At 45.0% G+C, this 19,103-nt stretch overlaps 1 protein-coding gene across 9 annotated transcripts in view; it reads left to right on the top strand.

The window, feature by feature from the left end:
• Positions 1-19,103, top strand: part of PDE4DIPP2 (myomegalin) — a 152,098-nt gene that overhangs the window by 98,759 nt on the left and 34,236 nt on the right. For all 9 annotated transcript variants that reach the window (XM_036234995.1, XM_036234996.1, XM_036234992.1 and 6 more), the window contains 8 exons: positions 1,804-1,971; positions 2,135-2,216; positions 3,517-3,608; positions 5,817-5,933; positions 6,243-6,380; positions 7,195-7,307; positions 8,366-8,493; positions 18,211-18,299. In XM_036234995.1, coding sequence (XP_036090888.1) covers positions 1,804-1,971; positions 2,135-2,216; positions 3,517-3,608; positions 5,817-5,933; positions 6,243-6,380; positions 7,195-7,307; positions 8,366-8,493; positions 18,211-18,299 — 927 coding nt within the window. The remainder of the gene's footprint in view (positions 1-1,803; positions 1,972-2,134; positions 2,217-3,516; positions 3,609-5,816; positions 5,934-6,242; positions 6,381-7,194; positions 7,308-8,365; positions 8,494-18,210; positions 18,300-19,103) is intronic.

The raw sequence follows: 19,103 nt of genomic DNA, 5'->3' as shown, positions 1-19,103 counted from the left end.
GCTTAAGATCTCTGTAGACAGTTTTTAGAGAGAACTAGATTCTTACCATTTGCCTACGTTATTTAACCATAGTGTTTCCTAATGCCTCCGCATATAATGGGACGCCGATATTCCACTCTTCTAATTCTCAGGCCCACTGAGGAAATACACATGTTGTCAGAAACGTGCTGCCTCGTGCTGCAGAAACGGCTTCTGTGATATACCTAACAAAACCTTTGCGAGTTATTTAAGTCTCTGGCAAGAGCCCAATAAGTCTTTATATGAGTTTTCTTTTTAACCTCTTTGTTATTTGAAAGAATTAGTCTTATTACCTCTCAGAAAGAAATACCGTACGCTGCCGGTGGTAAAATAATGGGACCTAGGGGATGACGGAAATGACGGAAGAGCCCCAGCATGAGGGGAGTGGCGGCTGCATTCTCCCAGATCTGCTGCTCAAATTTCACAGGCAGAAGAATCCCCTCGATAGCTTTTCGAAAACATGGATTCCCAGGCTCACCTCAGAGATAGAAAGCAGGGGGTGGATGGGGCTCTGGTGAATTTGCATGTCTGACAAGCTTCCAGGTGATGGTGATGCTGCTGGTCCATGGACCACACTTGGAGGTGCACTGCCCAAAACAGCACCGCTGGGAAGAGAATACCACGCCAGACAGGGCACATGTGTGACGCAAGAGAGCTTATATGTTACTCATTTTGTTTTATACCCTCATTTTTACAGTTTTTTTATTCAGGGAAATTAATAATGTATTGTTATTTCTAACATGGTTATGTGTAAATCCCTAAGTCACCCAAATAGTATTTATTAAAAATGGAAAGTTATTCTCTTATTTCTGTTAGGAATTATAACAGGAGCCCAGCTTCTCATTGAAAATAGTACTAATTCTTCTCAGAGGCAGTTGGCGCTGTGATGCAGTTAGTTAACAGAATTTCGATTCCTCATCTTACACCTGCACTAATTTTCGCCTTAGTTTATTATTTCCAAATGTTCTGATGAAATGCAGACTTTTATGTAGTGATAGTCACAAATAATGTCCTAGATCTTTTTCTTGTTCTATCATCCATCTTAGAAAACTATGGGATTCGAAGTGAAATCAACTGGGTTTGGCAGTTCTGAGGTTCAGATTCTCCTGATCCTATGACCTAATGCAAAAGTTTCTGTGTAATTGATTCATTCAGTAAATATGTACTAAGTGCTTCCTATGTGCTGGACACTATTCTGGGTCCTTGGGATTCAGCACTGAACAAAAGCATCACAGTACCTGCCCTGAGGAAATTTACATCCAGCTGGGAGAGGGAGAAGGAGAGTAAATATATATTAGATAATGGTAAGTACATCGTAAAGAAATTTGGCACAACAAGGGGAATTGGGAGTAGAGAAGAGATTACTGTTTTGATAGCCTGTCTGATAAGATAACTTGTGGCAGAGACCCGAAGGGAGCCAACCAAACAAGTGTTAGGGTGAAGAACGTCCAGGCCAAAGGCACGTGTCCCAGAGTGAAGAAAGACATCTCTCATCCCAATCCAAACTAGAATCATAATGCTTTAGACTGACAGAGTTCTAGCAGAACCAATTTCAGATTATTTTATCTTTAATAGTTTTGTTATATTCAGTTTTTCCAATATTCTACCTGTGAGAGACTTTCCTTCCACTCATTGACTATGTTTTCCCTATAAACTGAAAGCAAAGAAACTAATTTTAGGGTCCCTCTGGCTTCATAAATAGTTGGCTTTTAACAAATGACATCAGAACACAAAGTCTCTTTTATTAGAGTATCTTTCTAATGTTATGTTTGATTTCTTTACTAGGCTGCTGCAGAAAGGATGGTGCAAGCCCTAATGGAGAGAACTTCAGAATTACAGGCCCTGCGCCAGTATTTAGGAGGGAAAGACTTCACGGTGTCCCAAGCACTCATCAAAACCCAACCAACTGAAGTCACCTGCATCAGCTCCCATTTTGGAGAGCAGATTGACCAAGTAAGAACTGTGGACTTGTGCAGATATTCATGCCAACGGCACTTGCTTTTTGTATTTGAAGCATAAGTCTGATCATTTTGATGCTGAATCGTGCGAGAACATCCCCAAGTCCTTGTTATGGTTCCTACATCTTCCTAAGTCCCCCAACTCTTCCAATTTTTAGGGTTCAGTGCATTTGCCCTCGGGAGGTGATAGCAGTCCGCTGACTGCCAAAGGGGATACCAGCTTGTCCAGGCCCTCCTTAGGTAAGTACCGAGTTTCATTTCCTGAAGGGATGTCTGTCTTTTCTTCCTAGAATTCTCTGTTAGTAGGTTTGGCCATGACTCTCTTCCCTTCCTACCGTGGTGGTAGAAACGAGTTCGGATTACCCCGGGAGGGCCAGGCACGTCTGTTCTCGGAGAACTGCCATTACCTTGAGTCGAGGTTACTGCTCCGGGTCCACAGTGTGTCCCAGGGAAACTGCATCGTAATTTTCCTCTTCGGACAGCTTCGCAGGGCTTCCAATGCAGGAGGCAGAGTTTCCAAACCTGCACAGCAGGACCGCGGGCCTGGCGCCTCCTCCCAGAGATCTTTTCAGAAGGCTGAGGATAGTGTCACTTGATGTCACCTACACACCAGTGTCGGGAGAGGCAGGCAGTGTACATTGAGTCATTCGCCAAGCTCAGCTTCATCCAAGGGATGGTCGTAGGCCTCGAACTCCCTGAAAACGATTCTGTGCGTGGTGGGATCAGAATCCTGGCGGAAACTGGGATTAGAGTGTGACCTTCGCAGAAGGTCTTGGGGTAGTTTTGAGGAAGACGTTGCCCTTCCAGAAGCTGGGACTTGCCAGGACAAGTGAAGTGGGGACTGTAGCCCCACGAGAAGAAAGGTTGCAGACTTAGAGAATTAACTCAGGATTTTTTATGATATTAAGAATGTAAAAACTAAGTGTCTATGTTATAGTGTAGGGTATTCTGGAATTCCATAGATAGATCATACAAGTAGTCATTTTTTTTTTTATAGGAAACTATGCTAGCTGAAGAGTAAAGAATACTAGATTTATTTAATTTGATGCCTATTTTTACCTTTTTTAAAAAAGTAACTTCCCCCAGTTTTTTATTTTGCAAATTTCAAACCTGTAGAAAGTGTCAAAAATAGTACCTTGAATACCACTATAGATTCGCATTATGCCTTTGTATGTACACACACAGATACTCTTTTCTGAACCATTTAAAAATTACTTGCAGACATCATGACACTTTGCCCCTAAATTCTTCATTATGTATTTCCTGAGAACAGGGCATTCTCCTACATAACTGCAGTGTAACTTCACATAGGAAATCTAACCTTTATGTGGATACACTGTGATTTACTCAGTATTCTTTTTATAGGCATTTAGGTGGCTTGTAGTATTTTGCTTTTACCAATAATGCTGCAAAGAATAACGTGTGCATTTATGTCTTTTTATTGTTGGAATATACCCTCAGAGTAAATCCTCAGAAATGAGGCAGCAGGGATCATATTATGTCAATAGTGATTAAAACTAGCCCTGGTTTTCATTTTCAGGGGACTCGGACGCGGTTGCGGGGCTGGAAAAAGAACTGAGTAACGCCAAAGAGGAACTGGAACTCATGGCTAAAAAAGAAAGAGAAAGTCGAGTGAGTGTTTTAGTCATACCTTATTTCTAAATTTCTAGTTTTTCTTTCAAAATAGTTTTTATTTAAAAGAGTACAGTTCTCCAAATATAATGTCTAGGTCCAAATACCAGGCATGCCTTTTATTTTTTCTGGAGAAAAATAGAAATCATATACACATTATCTCTCCAGGGTGCTCTTGTTCTTGTAAATAGGACTGTTAAAACTTTTTAAGAGCTGAAGTAAAACAGCTTTCTCTGCCCGTTGCTAACCGGAATAAAATAATTGTGATGTCCTTATGAATAAATGAAGTTCTGTATAACTGCTACTTAGAATTATGCATTAGAGCTACCAAAATTGGTTTTGGAAACAACAAGAGAAATTTGAGAATAATGAATGATGTTTATCGAATACTTGCTCTATGCAGCGTACTGTACTGGGCACTTAAATTAGCACTAATACTTATAACTCCATGCAAAGTAGGTGGTGTGAGCCCTGTTTTATAGATGAAGTTGAAACACTGACTTTTTAAACCATAGACTTGGGGAATAGCCTTATAACTAAGAAATGCCAAAGCTAAGTTTTAAACTCGGGTCTTTTGTGACTCAAAATGTTTTCTAAGAAGTCATTTCCTGGAGCAGTTTCCCTCCGTTTTCTTAGAAGAGGCCTCACAGCCTGTGGAGGCTTCCCCCTCTGCCTCCCTGTGCAGTGAGGGGTGGGTCCAGCTCTGATGTAGGAGGAATGTGAGGGCCGCGTAGGGCGTCACGGACGGTGGTAGACGACCAGTCAGCGCCAGGGGACTCAGCGCCCAGGTCAGCCGGCTGGTCGGGGCCGCTCCTCAGCTTTGCCTTCGTCCGATTCATAGCACAACACCTGCGTTCATATTTGTGATGAAATTATCGTACTTCTTAATTTTCTTTTCCTGCCATATATCTCCTCACTAGCAGCCTCAGGTTATATGACTAAAGTTTTGGGGATATGAAATTGTGTGCTTTTTTAAAAATACCAGTTTTAAAAATCTCCTAGTTCCAACCCCCTTTCCTTTGGGTTCTGCCCTAGCTGTCATCGGGTTATTCATGTCAGATATTTTAGTTTCCACATGCCGGTCCTGTTTTTCTCACATATATTCAATTCATAGCGATGTTACTTTTTGGTTTGGCCTTTTTTCAGGATTATAAAATTATAATGACTATAAATGGATATTTGAGTGAGTTATATTTAGCTCTGTTGCTTACCTTCATGTGTCCTTAATCAACTACCGGCTTCTCAGTTCAGTGCCACTAGATACATCATTACCTTCTCTCTAATGTTAGGTGTTTACCAAAAGCAATGTAGTTTCCCAGATTGTCACCATTCCGCTTACTGTCTCGCGGTGATAGTAGTGATGGTAGTTTTCATTCGTTGACTGCCTGCTCTGTGCCGGGCACTTTAAATACATTTTCTCTATTCTCAAATTGCCCTGGAAAGTAGGTGTTGTTCCCATTTTACGGTGGAGGAAACCGAAGCTCAGTTTAAATGCCTCGTCAGGGAGATTATGCCACGATTTAAAACCCACGCGTGTCTGGTTGCGGACCTTTGTCGTGCTCCAATTATGTCTCCTCCTCATGATTATCAGTGAACTTTGTTATAATAAAATATTTCTCATTTTCTGGTGAGGAGATGTGGATGATAAAGACTGGCGGTTTAGAGCGCACAGTGCTAATTGGTGGGACCTCCTCGTGGGCGGTGGCGAGTTCTTCCATCGGGGGCGTGTGATGTTCCGTGGCCTCTTGCACTGTCAGCCCTTGTTGATGCCGGATGCCTGTATCCGTCAAGTCACTAAGGGGTGCAAAGTGGAGGTTCCTCTATTTTTTTTTTTCATTCGTTAGCTGAAATACTTATATAAAGAAAAACATCATCTATTCTTGCATCTGCTAATGGCACAAGACCGCCTCTTCAAGTATCATAAAAAATTCATTGGTTAAACAAGTGCGATGTGTCACAGCGTTATCCAAACTGGAGGACGTCAGCGAAACCCCTTTACGGCCCCCGCCGCGACGCCCTTTGCTGTCGTGCCGCGTGGTGTAGCGATGCGACCGACCCAGCAGAGCGTCGCTTAGGTTCTGGTCTTCACTTGCGTTGCCAGCTGCGGTGGGACGGTAGGGACCACCGTCCGCCTCACTGTCGAAACGTAAATGTGGTGGTGGGTGTGCTTTCTCTGCCCGCTGACGTCAGGACCCCTTCTGCCCGCAGATGGAGCTCTCTGCGCTGCAGTCCATGGTGGCCATGCAAGAGGAGGAGCTGCAGGTGCAGGCTGCCGACCTGGAGTCCCTGACCCGGACCGTGCAGATTAAAGAAGACCTCATCAAGGTCCTTCAGACTTTTTAAGGACCGTCGGAAGTCGTTAGGCGCAGAGTACGCGTAGGGCATCTGCAAACAGCACCTGGATGTGCCGCGTCCCTTGGCCGGTGCTCGCTATTTCTTTGACGCGCTGTTAGATTGAGTCTCTTGACGTTACCATGTTCTCTTTGACTTGCGTCAGAGGTTTCATAAAGAGTGTATCGTTGCCTTCATGTGGCTGATCAGTATCCTGCCTGAAAGTACCAGAGACTATTTTAGGAGCGTTCGCCCCTTGGCCGGGTAGTACTTCTATTACTAGTTTTGTTTTTTGACTTCTAGGACCTGCAGATGCAACTGGTTGATCCCGAAGACATACCAGCTATGGAACGCCTGACCCAAGAAGTCCTACTTCTTCGGGAAAAAGTTGCTTCAGTAGAATCACAGGGTCAAGAAGCTTCCGGAAACCGAAGACAGCAAGTAGGTTATTAGAATACAAACCTGATTTTTAGCGCAAACTAAACAATGGAAAAGATGAACCATGTTCAAAATTGTCCCAATTAAAAAAAAAGAAAAGAAAAGGGAAAAAAATCTCTGCGTCTGCCCCAGATCCTTTCGTAGATCCTGTCCCATGTCTAACGTCTTTTTGTTTCAAGGCCAGACGTTTCAGAAAGACCTGCTCTGTACCGCCTGTCTCCGTTACCACCTCCTCTCTCACCCACTGCTCACCTCGCCCCCATCTGGCTTTTCACTCTGCCAGTTCACTTAAGCAGATCTACCGGTTATACACTAACAGCTCGTCGTCTTTATAGCACTTTTTATAGTTCACAGTGACAGATGTGATTGATGAGCATCTCTTCCCCCCGACTCGCTAGATAGTAAGCTTATCCTTAGACCAGAGGCTGGCACATGGAAGGGGCTCAGTAAATATTTATTGAATGAGTGAGTGAGTGAGTGAGTGAGTGAAGACCACTGGGGGCTCCTCTTACACGTTTCCCTCTTGCCCCTCCTCTCCCTCCCGCTCCTTTCTCTCAGCCTCTTTCCTGTGCTTCCGGCTTCTCTCTCCTCTTGGTTCTCCTCGCTTCCATGTTTGATTTCTGCCTTACGGAGTTTTTTAAAAAGGCGATGCACGTGAGATCGCTTTGAGAACTAAACCGCTATAGAAAGCTAGTGGAGTAACAAGCCAGTGTGCGTTTTCTGCCGTGGTGCGCGCTAATACGTTCCTTTGGTCTCAGGGTGACCTGGCCTCGCACCTCGCGTCTCCATTCCCGTGTTGCTTTTGCTCTTTCCCCAGTTGCTGTTGACGCTAGAAGGACTGGTAGATGAACGGAGTCGGCTCAACGAGGCCCTGCAGGCCGAGAGACAGCTCTACAGCAGCCTGGTGAAGTTCCACGCCCATCCCGAGAGGTAAACAGGCGACTGTGCCTTCCTCCTCGAAGTCCTCCCTGAGCGCAGGTGCTTATGATGATGTTGGAGGGGCGAGAGGAAGGAAGCAGAGGCAGTCGCTGGGACTGCCCGTTTGCCGTCGGTTGTGTGGACCGCTCTGAGGCAGAGCGTCGAAATCTTAAGTCAGGACTAGCGCTCATCGCCGCAGAGCCAGGCGGGGAGACCTGACGGGTGTCTCGAGCAGCGCCTGGCGTGCGGTAAGCACATGGCGCGTGTTCCTCTCCTCCCTCCGCTGCAGGCCCCGGGAGACGAGGGTGGCGCTGTCACCCGGGGTCACCGAAAGCCACCGTGACGAATGATCTATATCCTATACCCCTGGACTTGGGGTCGTGTATGTTACAGCATTCCGATTCATTTTATGCTCCCGCCCCTTTTTTTTTCATTTTGTCTTCCCTCTTAGCCCCTTTTTCTCTTTCCCAATTTTTATCCTTTTACTATTCAGTTTCTTCTGGTCTATTGCTGGGCTTGAGATTTTTTTTCTTTCTGCCTCAAGAAAGTGAAGGCAGAGGAAAGGTACTATACGACCACCCAATTATGTTACTTTTTAAAGACTCTCTGGGCCTTTAGTCTCTGAACGGATTCCTGTTCAGAGCACTGTCACGTTTGGTAAACAGATGAGAGAACAGATGTGTCCATAGCAGTCCTGCTAGGTGCAGTATTGCTTCAGTTTGCATATAGTTTTTCCTGGGTTTTGGTTTTCTCAGAAACTAACGCTCTTAGTCAAATAATGAAATTGCTCCTTTTTGAGCTCTGGGATGTGAGATCAGTCTCAGGAACTATAGTGTCACGTGAATCTCGGATAAAGGGACGAGCTGTAAAGGAAGGAGCAGGCCCTGCCGACCTCCCTGCAGTGCACACAGCCCCACGATAAGACCACGTGCGTTTCTCATGGCCCGGAGGACGGCGGCATTAGAAAGCCTCGTGGCCCGGAGGGGCGTCGACGGCTCTTTGGCAGCCTGTGCAGACTCACTACAGTTGATGGCTAACCCATTTTCCTTCCGTGTGGCATGTTTAATCAGCTCTGAGAGAGACCGAACCCTGCAGGTGGAGCTGGAAGGGGCCCAGGTGTTACGCGGTCGGCTAGAAGAAGTTCTTGGAAGAAGCCTCGAGCGCTTGAGCAGGCTGGAGACCCTGGCCGCCATTGGAGGTGGGGAGCTGGAAAGTGTGCGAGGTCGTCACAAGCATGCCTTCTGAGCACTGGCGGGTCACACTGCAGCCCAGGATGGAGAACCTTGTTTGCACTAACCAGACAGAGCCTTGGCTGACTGTGGCAGAATTAAACGGTGACTTACTAATGCTAAAACTGGTACAATTAGCATCAGCTACAGAGTGAAGCTCACTTTAGTCTACCTGTGTTTCACGGTACTTCTCTAAGTTGAATGGCGGAGGTCATGAAGTATATTTGCACATTTTAAATCATTCCATTTGAGTTTTCCTGCCATGTTCATCCTTTCCCCTAGGTCCTCCTCCTGATTCCCTCATTGCTTCTGCAGCCAATAAAGTTTATTCCTCCCCCACTTTTCACAATCCATTTCATATGATCCCTATCATGTTATAAATGCATGTGTGTGTATTATTTTTGCCATTCAAGCAACTCCTGCTTTTAGACGGAGAGCAGTTTCCTAATCAAGTAAAAGCTTCAAGATGAGAGAGAGAGAGAGAAAGTCTATAAGAATGACTTTGCCAAAGTAGGATAACCCTTGTCAGAGGTAATCCAAGTCACGTCTCCCACAGCGGACTACAGTTTTGGGGGACCAAGTTAAAGGGCAGAGGCAAGGACTGTTCAGGCGTTTATAGTAAACCTTTACCTCCAACATTGTTTCAGAGTTGATTATAGGATGACAGTGAAATCAGGTTAGATGCAGACTAAATTCCATTCAAACGTTTTTCTTTAAACCAAGGGTATGTTATTTAGTCAGCGCATGACTTCAAGAAAGCTCTCAGGTCTTCCAGAATTCTCTACGTAAAATGATAATTTCAAATGAGTGTCCCCCTTTAAATTTAGTATTTCACCAAAATAGTTGTTAGAGCCAGAAGAACATACTGCTTGTATTTTTTCATTTGCTAGCAGCACCAGATGGAGGCCTGTATTTTTCACTTTTTAGTGCTTACATGTTTCTCCATATTGAAATAGGTAATAGGCTTCAGGCTTGGAAGTGTTTGAATAGTTTAGAAAGAAACGTCACAGATCTGTGTTCATTGTCTTGGTCTTTGTCTCGATGCTATCTTACGGTGACAGGACAGGTGTAAGGAAAGGGGGCACTGGAGATGGTCTTTCTGGTGTCTTTAATGTCGGGTATAAAAAGGAACCAAGTTTTTTTGGAGCTTTGTGGGTTCAACACCATGAGGTTTCTTATTTCGTTGAATGAAATTTTCTTAGATTAGAAGCTAAGATTTCAGTTTTTAAACATGGAATTGGATGAACAGGGATCGAGGCTTTCTGGTACCATAAATGTGACCAGGTACCCTTTCCAAAGGTGGAGCACAATGATTTTTCTGTTTTGCCCTCCACATTTTACATGACGCTTGTCTTTCTTTCACATTTACGTGTTGACATGGTTTGCCTTACATTCTCAATTCCATCCAAGTTTCTGTAACCTTAGCCCTGCCTGTAACAGCATCACTCAAACAGAAGTGGACAGGGAAGAAAATGTCCTGGACAAACACCCTACAGGTTTCTGATGAAGTATTTTACAAAAGATTGACAGCCATAAGCCTTCCTCTTGATGGAAATGCTTTCCAGCTTTAATGGCCTTACAGGAAAAAAGAGTCATTAAAGGAAGGAGATGGGAAGTGTAAGTTGAACGGTCCACTTTTCTTAGTCTTCTAACCTTAGGAAGCCCTTTCCTGCGCAAAGCTTTCTGTAACTTTCTAGAAGTAAGGAGGTGGGTAGTAGAGCTATAAAAATATCAGCCAACCAAAGACTATATAAGGTAATTACCACTTCTGCTTCTATCAACCACAGGCAAGAGTAGGCATTTCGCTTGGTATCTCGAACTTGCTACATGTTAGAAGTATTGAGGTGGTTGGAGGAATGAGAAACCCAACCTCCTGTTGAAAAATTACCAAAATAGATTAGGGAGAAAAACCTAATTAAGTAAATTCTGGTCCTGATTTGGACCCTGAAAAGACAGACTAACTTGTGCTATAGTTACATGTCTTTGGAAAACATTTTAGAAAATTAAGTGATTTAGTGGCAAAGGACAAATTAAGAGTTTGAGTTTGCTGCCGTAGATGCAACTAAAAACCGGTACTAACTTTCTGGTTAGTACTTGGGACTTGGCTTGCAAACAGTAGTACCTGGAGAGGGCTTGCCAGTCTAACGTGGCGTGACGATTTGCCATCTTTTTCAAGAACACAATTCCGGTAGATTTTGTTCTGTGACCCACGCACAGATGATGCTGTGATTGACCACATCACTTATATAATTATATTTAGCGTGCTATAACAGGGTTCCATTCTCTCTTCAGAAACCCAGATCCTTTCTTTTACTGGATTATTCAACCTTTGTAAGGCATTTTTCAATGACTGTAATTTTAGATAAAGCATCATGTGCTTTGCCCATAGAGCCTTGTGCCTGAATAAAAAATCTGGAAAGAACAAATGAATTACATTTTCATCCAGGTCATGCTAAATCGGAAGCATAGAATTTAAGCTGAGAACAGTCCATATGGATGGATCCACATTTCCTTTTTGACTAGTAGCAAATGTGTAAAGTAATGGTTGTAAGAGGTCAGGATAGATTAAGTCTGTAGTTTTTAGGACTATAGAGTTGAAAAGGACTCCAAAGGGATTTATTTAATGGGTGAAATGGAAGTCCTTTTGACAGATACTTCCCCTAAACTCTTTTCTGTTGCAAGTTTAAACTGTAGTATCGAAGTCTGATGGTTGTTAGTGCCTAGTACAAATAAACATTTCCTTGGTGTTCTCTTTCTAGCTTTTTTTTGGAAAAGCGTGATGAGGCTCTTGTAATACTGTCAGCCTTTTCGGTGGGCAGGGTCTACTCTGACCCTCGCCCCTCCCCCCCACACACGTCTCATCATGTCTCATCATCCGTGTGGACAGCAGCGATGCTTTTAGTACCTCTCCTTCCTTGTTTGTCTTTTTTAAAGACTTGTCAATGCCGTTATACACAGTAAGAGATCTGTTAAAGATCAAGAAAACCTTGACCTGTACAGCTTCAGGTCGTTTCCTTAGAAGGTCCTTTAGTGTATTCTACTTGCACAGTTTACGCATAGATGGTTGCTACAGCAGATAGGGATAAAAGACCTATCACTTTTAGGCTTATTCATGCTCCCAATTCAGTATCTGGTGCTGAGAAATGTGACTTACAGCTTCAAAACAGTGCAAGAAAGTTGATTTCGGGTCTCTCTGTTTCCGTCTTGCAGCCGGATCTAGAGGCCTCTGAGTAAAAGGGGGAGCAGATCAGATGACACCAAAAATTCCTTCCGTTGTTGGGGAGTAAAGGTTGACTGACCTACCTGAAGTCGCTCCTTGGGGCCATAAGTCCCAGAGGGAAAATAGTTTAATACTTTTGCTTTCCTGGAGCTAGTATTAGGAAACTCAAGTTCCTGTTGTTAGGATAAAGTCACTGTTTTCTAATTTCAGGGTCTTTTTATATGAAAAAGTCACAGAAGCTTCACCTTTGACGTCCCTGAAAACCTCAAGTTGTCTCAACTAGGGTCTCAGTAGTAATTAGGTCTGCAGCTAATGTCTTGCAGAGAAATGTGACAAACTTCTTATAAAATTAGGAACAAATGTTAGAAATTCACATACTTACAGACCATTTTCTAACTTGCCTTGCAGCAATTGTACTTATGATAGAATAAGTAAAATGAGCTTTCTTTTTCGGATAAAATCATCCTATGAGATGCTAGCCAGTGGAGGATTTTTCTCTCTTTTTAGGTTAAAGCTCAGAGAGTTTTTCTTCTCCCTTTGGTAGTATAGAAACATTTGTACTGTAGAGAGAATAGCTAGAAATATGGAGCTCTTATAAGGCAACCCAGGAATAAAAAACAAGGAGTGAGTCAAATGGATGATAAATCAGAGTTGTTTCTGTGGGGTAGTAGTTTCCGAGTTTTAACATGTGTTGGAATATTTAAGCCACCCTGTCACTTGACATTTGGAGCAAAAATTTGGTAAACCATTTTATTATGATGCAAGGCAAGCATGTTGCTATTAAGTAGTCAGTTATACGGAAGGTAAGTCCTCGCCTTCTGTACGTTCACGTAACCAGGGTGAGTTCCCCAAGTGAAAAATCGGCATTAGAATTACTTTCTAGCAAAGGACAGAAAGTGCAAGGAAAGCAAAACTGTAGAGCTAACGATAGTCGTTTTACCAGATTTCAAATAAGAATAATTAAACTGACAAAACGATGTACTGATTCTTTTTGTGTTACTTTCCCTTTTTGCTGTTTAAAGTCAATTTCCGGAAATAAAAATCTTTATACCGTTTTCCTCTTGCTGAAGCTGGGAGGATAAAATAGAAAGTTCAGCAACGTTAGAAAATGTTTGACTCAGAATAATCCGGAGAGTTAGTGGCATTACGTACGTGAACCAAATCAGCTTCCTCGTTCCCTTTAAGGAACTCATAAAACTGCCAGCAAATGCACGGAGGCTTTTTTAGTACATAACATGAGTATACAGTGCTGCTTTTTGCAATTTCCAAAATCATTGCTGTACAATGCCAACCTCTCTCTCAATCTATAAACTTTAGAGGCACGTGTCTATACAAGTATGTTTTAAAAATCAGGAACTTCTTTTTCCATGAAATAGTATCAGTTTGATAACAAAAGCACCTTTACTTTTATCACTTAAACTTTTGATCCTAGGGCTGTAAAAAAAACTTTAAAGTGATTCATAACAAACGAAGGAGGAAGTAACATGTTGAATGATGTAGTAACTTGGCGTTAGATGATTTCCAGGACTATTTGCCAATCAGAATAAGCTGTATATTTTCCTCATGGCGTAGTGCTCTGTTAAACCATGTTAACATCTGCTGAAATGGACAGTGTGTACTTTTTTTTATACATAAGTGCTAGAATTTCAGCTACTTTAGTTGGGACAAAAAATTGTTACTGATGCAATAAAAGTATCAAAGGCCAAACAGTAGCAACTATTTGGTTTCATTCTGAAAAGACCAGAAAAGAAGTAGAGAAAACTCATATCTTATTTTTTCCTTGTAGGAGAATCAGTATATTGATTATTGTACTAAAATACCCAAAGTAAGACTCTGGAATGAGTGAATGCCTTTGTCTTTATTTAACCGAAGGGAAGAAGAGGAAGAAACCTGAATTTTTCTGCTCTCAAGGAAGCGAGACTAAAGAAACAGCATTGTACTTCCCACAGAAGTGTGAAATGGACTTCTTTACCTTAAAAACCCTTCCTTGCTCTCCTTGCAGCAAGAGAGGAGTAGAAAGCAGGATGAAGATTTGAGGGGCCAGTTGTCACGGTGGGAGGGAGACGCTGCCCCAAAAAATGTTCCTGGAAAGGTTTCTTGTGTTCTTTGAGGGGAAGAGAAAAGAGATCATGAGCATAAAGAATTTTTTGACATTACAGAATTTTTAAAGTCACAGAAAACAGTTGCTTTCTGAATAAAGTACAAGCTGGAAGGCTACTTAAGAGATGTTGCAATTTAAAGACAAAGATGCACCATAAAAGGGCTTGACCGCAGACAACAGTTTTCTAGCTACTTCTGAGATCAGAGCCTGTCTAGTTAAAGGATTTTATTTCTCAGCAGAAGCTTACGCAGGGCTCTGAAATCTTAAAGTTTTCTTACGGCCTGGAAGGGAACGGATGCAGGTGAGACTGCAGAGTTTGAGAGGAGACTGTTTTTCTCTGATTCTCTCATAGGGCCTCATAACATTTAAGTCCGCAGTGATGGTTCACGGCTTGAACAGGTGAGAGCTCTGGCAACGAGCCCAAGGCAGAAGTGGGAGTGAGGTGGGCCAGAGGACCCGGCCCCAAGGGGAGGGACCGCCGGGCACTCGTGCTGTAAAGTTTCGGCTCTTTGCATCTTCTCTAAATTAGTCAAGTGTGACTCCCATGTTCTGGGTGCCCTTGTGGGAAAATATCCCCCCTTTTCTGTCGGTCACATATAAATGGCTTAAGGGGGAAACAATGACTGTAAAGTAGAATTTGGGGGCTCTTTACTGAAGAATTAAAATGACACTTCGACTTTCCCTCGAAGGCTTTTCATTATCCACCCGTGATGGAGCTTTGCGGCCGTTATAATTTGACGATGAGCCCTAGGTGCGAAGCTCCTATTCAAAAGAGGTCAGCCAACTTGCCTTAAATCTCTGTCCTTCCTACATCCTACGAAGCAGGGGGGACAGTATTTCCAACCTCGTGTTGGGGGAAATGGCTGTTGAGAGTGGAGAAGTTTGGGTAGACACAGTCACAGTCACCCAGTTCCTGACGAGCTGTAAAATTCCCCTCTGCTGATGACACGGAGGGTCCAGGGCCCTTTTTCACCTCTCAGCTTTTCAGCCGGAGGCCACTTCAGTTTACCAACAATAAGAAAACAGTAACGTGGTTTAAAGGCAATATTTACTGAGTACACCTGTGTGCCAAGCACTGTTCTAAGCACTTGAAAAGCAGCGAACCCTTGAAAGTTTACAAGTGCCTGGAGTGGCATCCACCACTGTTAAAGCTAATTAAGTGAGGGAATTGAGTTACAAAAAGTTCATGACTTGCCCAAAGCCACATACCCGATGGCAGAAGTAGAAATCTAACCCACACGATCCGTCTCTAGGGTCCATAGTCTTAATAATTATGCCGTCCTTAATTTAAAAAGCTCCACAAAAGTGTGAATTTTGGCCTCAATGATAAAAAGAATATATTTACATAAGCCTTAAATTTCACCCAAGGATCTTATGGTATTTTACAGGTTCATTTTATTTCTGTGTACTTCATGGCCAGATAGCTGGTAGGAAATGATTGTCTACATCTGGAAGAGGAAGGTTTGGGTACCCACCTCCATTACGTGTGGTCCAGATCCTGGAAACTTGCAAGGACCACAGCTTGAGAACCATAATATTGAAGCTCAAATAAAAGTTTCTAATAAAAATTTCAGTCTAATGTGTAAAACAACCTTAGAGATAAAATCTGGAAAAGCAAATTAAATTTGAATGAGCAGATTCTTAGCTTTCAGAGATTCTAAAGGTGGCAAGCTATTTTATTTTGCATTTATCAAAAATAAGCAGTAGAAACATTAATATAAAGCACAGTGCCTTTACTTAGAAAGTTAAAGTATTCCAAATTAGTTCTGAAGACAGTGTTCTGTTGCCTTGTAAAAATTTAGAAAGGGGTATTCCCCACAAAAGAAGCTCTTTTATAGGAAACAAAACCAGAAATGATAACAATAGAAAGGGGTGTCTAACTTATACGTCGGACCTTGTATGGGATAACTTACTCATTGCAATATTTTCTATAAATTTTTTTAAACTTTATTCCACCCCTCGAACACACACAAAAGCTTTCAGAATTCTAATTCAAATTGGAAAAAGGCTGAGCGACCCAAAGCTGCCCCAAAGGAAGGAACACAGACTATAAATGAGCTAAAAATAATAAGGAAAGCAAAACCCCTATTTAGTGGAGTATCAGGATGAAATGGGCATGCTTGCGTGGTCTCCACTTAACTCCTGATGAGGTCAAAGCCATGGCATCCTGCCCTGAGAGACTTAGACAGCATTACCTAGAAATGCCGATGTGGCCTCAGGCCATGGAGGTATGTGGAGGGCAGAACGTTAGACAAAATCCTTCAGCACCAGTGACGGTCACCCACTCTACCCCCACTTACCTCACTCCCAGAACCTAGTCCGGGAATCATCTTGGGGTGTGGGCCCAGCAAGGCTCTGCAAGCCTCCAGGAATGGTGTGTGGATGAGGATGCTGACCTCACAGAGCCGAGCTTTCTTCAAGCTCAGGATCATTCTCCAGCCCAATGCTCAGAAGGGAAACGATGCGAATAGTGAGTGTGTTTCTTAACCTGTCACTGAGCGAGACAATTCGTTTTTCTTTGCAGGATAAAAAATTCAAAAGCATGCTATGTGATATGGATGTCCCGAATTGAATTAGCATCCTGGCTTCAGTGAGTTGCCAAGCAGCCAAAGCGTAGGGAGCGTGCCCCTCGCGGGGTGCTTCTGGGGCTGGTTTAAGAGCAGCAGTGGGTACCCCCTGACGCACACTGCCGGCGAGGGGCAGAGCTGCCTCCCTGCAAGCAGGGCCTTACTGAACAGGCCGCCACCTTGGTCCACGATCAGCACCACACTGAAGTGAAGGCCAGGGAGTGAGTCATAGGTTCAGCTGCCTGTTCTTACCTCAGTGAGATTGGCCTGGGCCGTTGCCAACACTCTGGCCTGAATTGGCAGATGCCAGAAGGTGGCACTGTTCCTGTCCCCTTATCCACAGATGGTGGTGGATGCTTGCTATGCGTGTGGGACCTTCCACCTGTGGATGTCGGGGTTCTGGGCAGGTCTTTAGTCTTGGAGGAAGGAAGAAAGAAAAAGATCTGATTTGTCACCGGAAGGAACGGTGTGAGTTGTCTCTGTCTATAAGTTCAGCGACTTGAGTTCTTGGCATAGCTCTTGTCAGGACTAGCTGTGTGACAAGCCACCTAATCTCTCCAAGGCCCAGATTACTACTCAGTGGTCAGAAGAGGAGTCCCAGTAGATTGGTTGCCAAGGCCGAGGTCGGAACTAGACCTCAAGGTTGTCTAACTCGGGCAGGTTCTGTAGGGCTCAGGGAATGTCACGCTAGATTTTCTTTAGTGTTCAAATGAATTAACCGTTATAAATTCCTACACTTTGAAAAGAAATCTGTAACGTGGGCCACAGGTCTTACCTAAAATTGGATGCGCCGTGTTTTATTCCAGCAGATGTGGAGAGGAAGAATGTTCTTGGTTTATGTTGTCTCATATGGTAGCCACCTGCCACATGTGCCTATTTAAATCTGAATTTCAATGAAATAAAGTAAAAATTTCAGTGCCTCGTGCACATGAGCCACGTTTGAAGCGCTCGGTAGCCACGTGGGACCAGTGTCTCCTGCACTGGGCAGCACAAGCATAGAATTTCAGAAAGTCTGTTGGTCAGCAATATCCTAGAGCTTTGCCCAGACCGCAGACTGCAGCTTCTTGTCCCTTAGTAAAGGGCGCAGATGGCTGTGCCCTGGGGTGCCTACGTCCATCTTTGGGGAGTAAAACAATGGATTAAATTCCATTTGGACAAAGCAGTACAAGAACCCCTCAGGCAAAGGGTGTTGGGAGAGATGGGGCCGGGGGCGGCTAGAGGAAGGAATGAGGAAACTCGCAGACCATCCTGTGCCTTGGGTCTTGACGGGATCTGAGCCTTCGCAGGACAAGGGCCCCTAGAGAGACTGTCGCCCATGCACGGCTGACGCCAACAATGGGAAAGCGTAAGGGGCGCCAGCCCGCCCCGACCCCAGGCAGGGCCTCTGTTGGCGCCTGGTGGCCCCGCGGGGTCCGCGTCACAGGAGAGAGCGTGGCTGCACCGCCTGTCAGTGGCGGGCAGAGGGGGGACAGCCGAGGCCTCCGAGAATGGATGAGGGGGTGACCACGCGGACACGGTGCCCCTCAGGCGCAGGTCTGCACAGTCAAAGCCAGCGCGGGTTTTGAGGCTGAAGCTCGAGCGTTAGGAATTCGGCGTTCGCGGCTCAGTGACACGGCTTTTCTGCAGATGTGGCACGTTGGTCCTGCCTCCTCTGTCTGCCCTCCTGGCCTGGAGGCCGTGCGTGCATGTGGGGCAGGGAAGAAATCAGAGGCGGATGGCAGAAAGAAGGTAATCTTAGCTGCTGTCGGGAAGCCACCTGTGAAGGGAGTCACCTTTCTCTTCTGGACTTAACTTCCAGGCGCAGCTGCAGGGGAAGATACGGAGGATGCCAGCACCGAGTTCACGGACAGCATCGAGGAGGAGGTCGCCCACAACAGCCACCAGCAAGTAAGTCCGAGTCAGGGTCTGGGGCCCCAGGGCGGACGGCTCACAGCCCTGTGAGGCGCGGTGGCCTCCCGCACTCCGCAGCCCTTGCAGGCGCGAACGAGCAGCTCTCTGTTTAGATAAAGCGCTTCGCCGTCTCCCCGCCCTCTCTGAGCTTCCCGGCCACCTTGCCAACCTCTGTCCCCGCTCCTGTCCTCCCTCCGATTGCCCTGCTGCGTTCACGCCTTTGTCTCTCACTCCTGCTCCCGGCCCCTCCTACCCACCTCGCCCCCACGTACTGTCTGTAGCTGTAGCATCAGGAGCATTTTTGCTCCCAACAAGACCAGGACACTTCCCCTCTTGGGCTTTGTCACTGAAACACACCACAGAAGGGCTGCTTGGGGAGGTGGCAGGGCCAAGGGCCCGCTCAGGAGAGTGCCCTCTGGGAAAACCCAAGAGGGTCGGTGCCGCCAGAGCAGGGGTCACTGTCAGTGAAGCCTCGTTCCACAAAAGAAAACTTTGGCGGGCAGCCTGACAAACCAGCCCGGTCAGACTGGCCGATGATGCTTCAAGCTCCTGCCGAGCCTGAGAACATGGTACCCGAGGCTGGAACACTGTGCCCGCCAGCCACCAGCGAAGGCACAACCAACAAGTTCTCAAGCCCAAGAGCTGAGCATCCTGGCCCTCGGGCTAAGTCACCGAGAAGGGGACTCGCTCTCACCAGAACGCCCACATGTCTCCACCTTGCCCAGTGACGCTTAGCAGTCACGTGTCCCAGACGGACCGTGCCTACGACCCCGAGTCGTCGACGAGAAAGTGGATTTTGGG

The sequence above is a fragment of the Rousettus aegyptiacus genome, unplaced genomic scaffold, assembly GCF_014176215.1.
Source record: "Rousettus aegyptiacus isolate mRouAeg1 unplaced genomic scaffold, mRouAeg1.p scaffold_m13_p_17, whole genome shotgun sequence".
NCBI lineage: Eukaryota > Metazoa > Chordata > Mammalia > Chiroptera > Pteropodidae > Rousettus > Rousettus aegyptiacus.
This window is presented reverse-complemented; position numbering and strand designations above follow the sequence as displayed.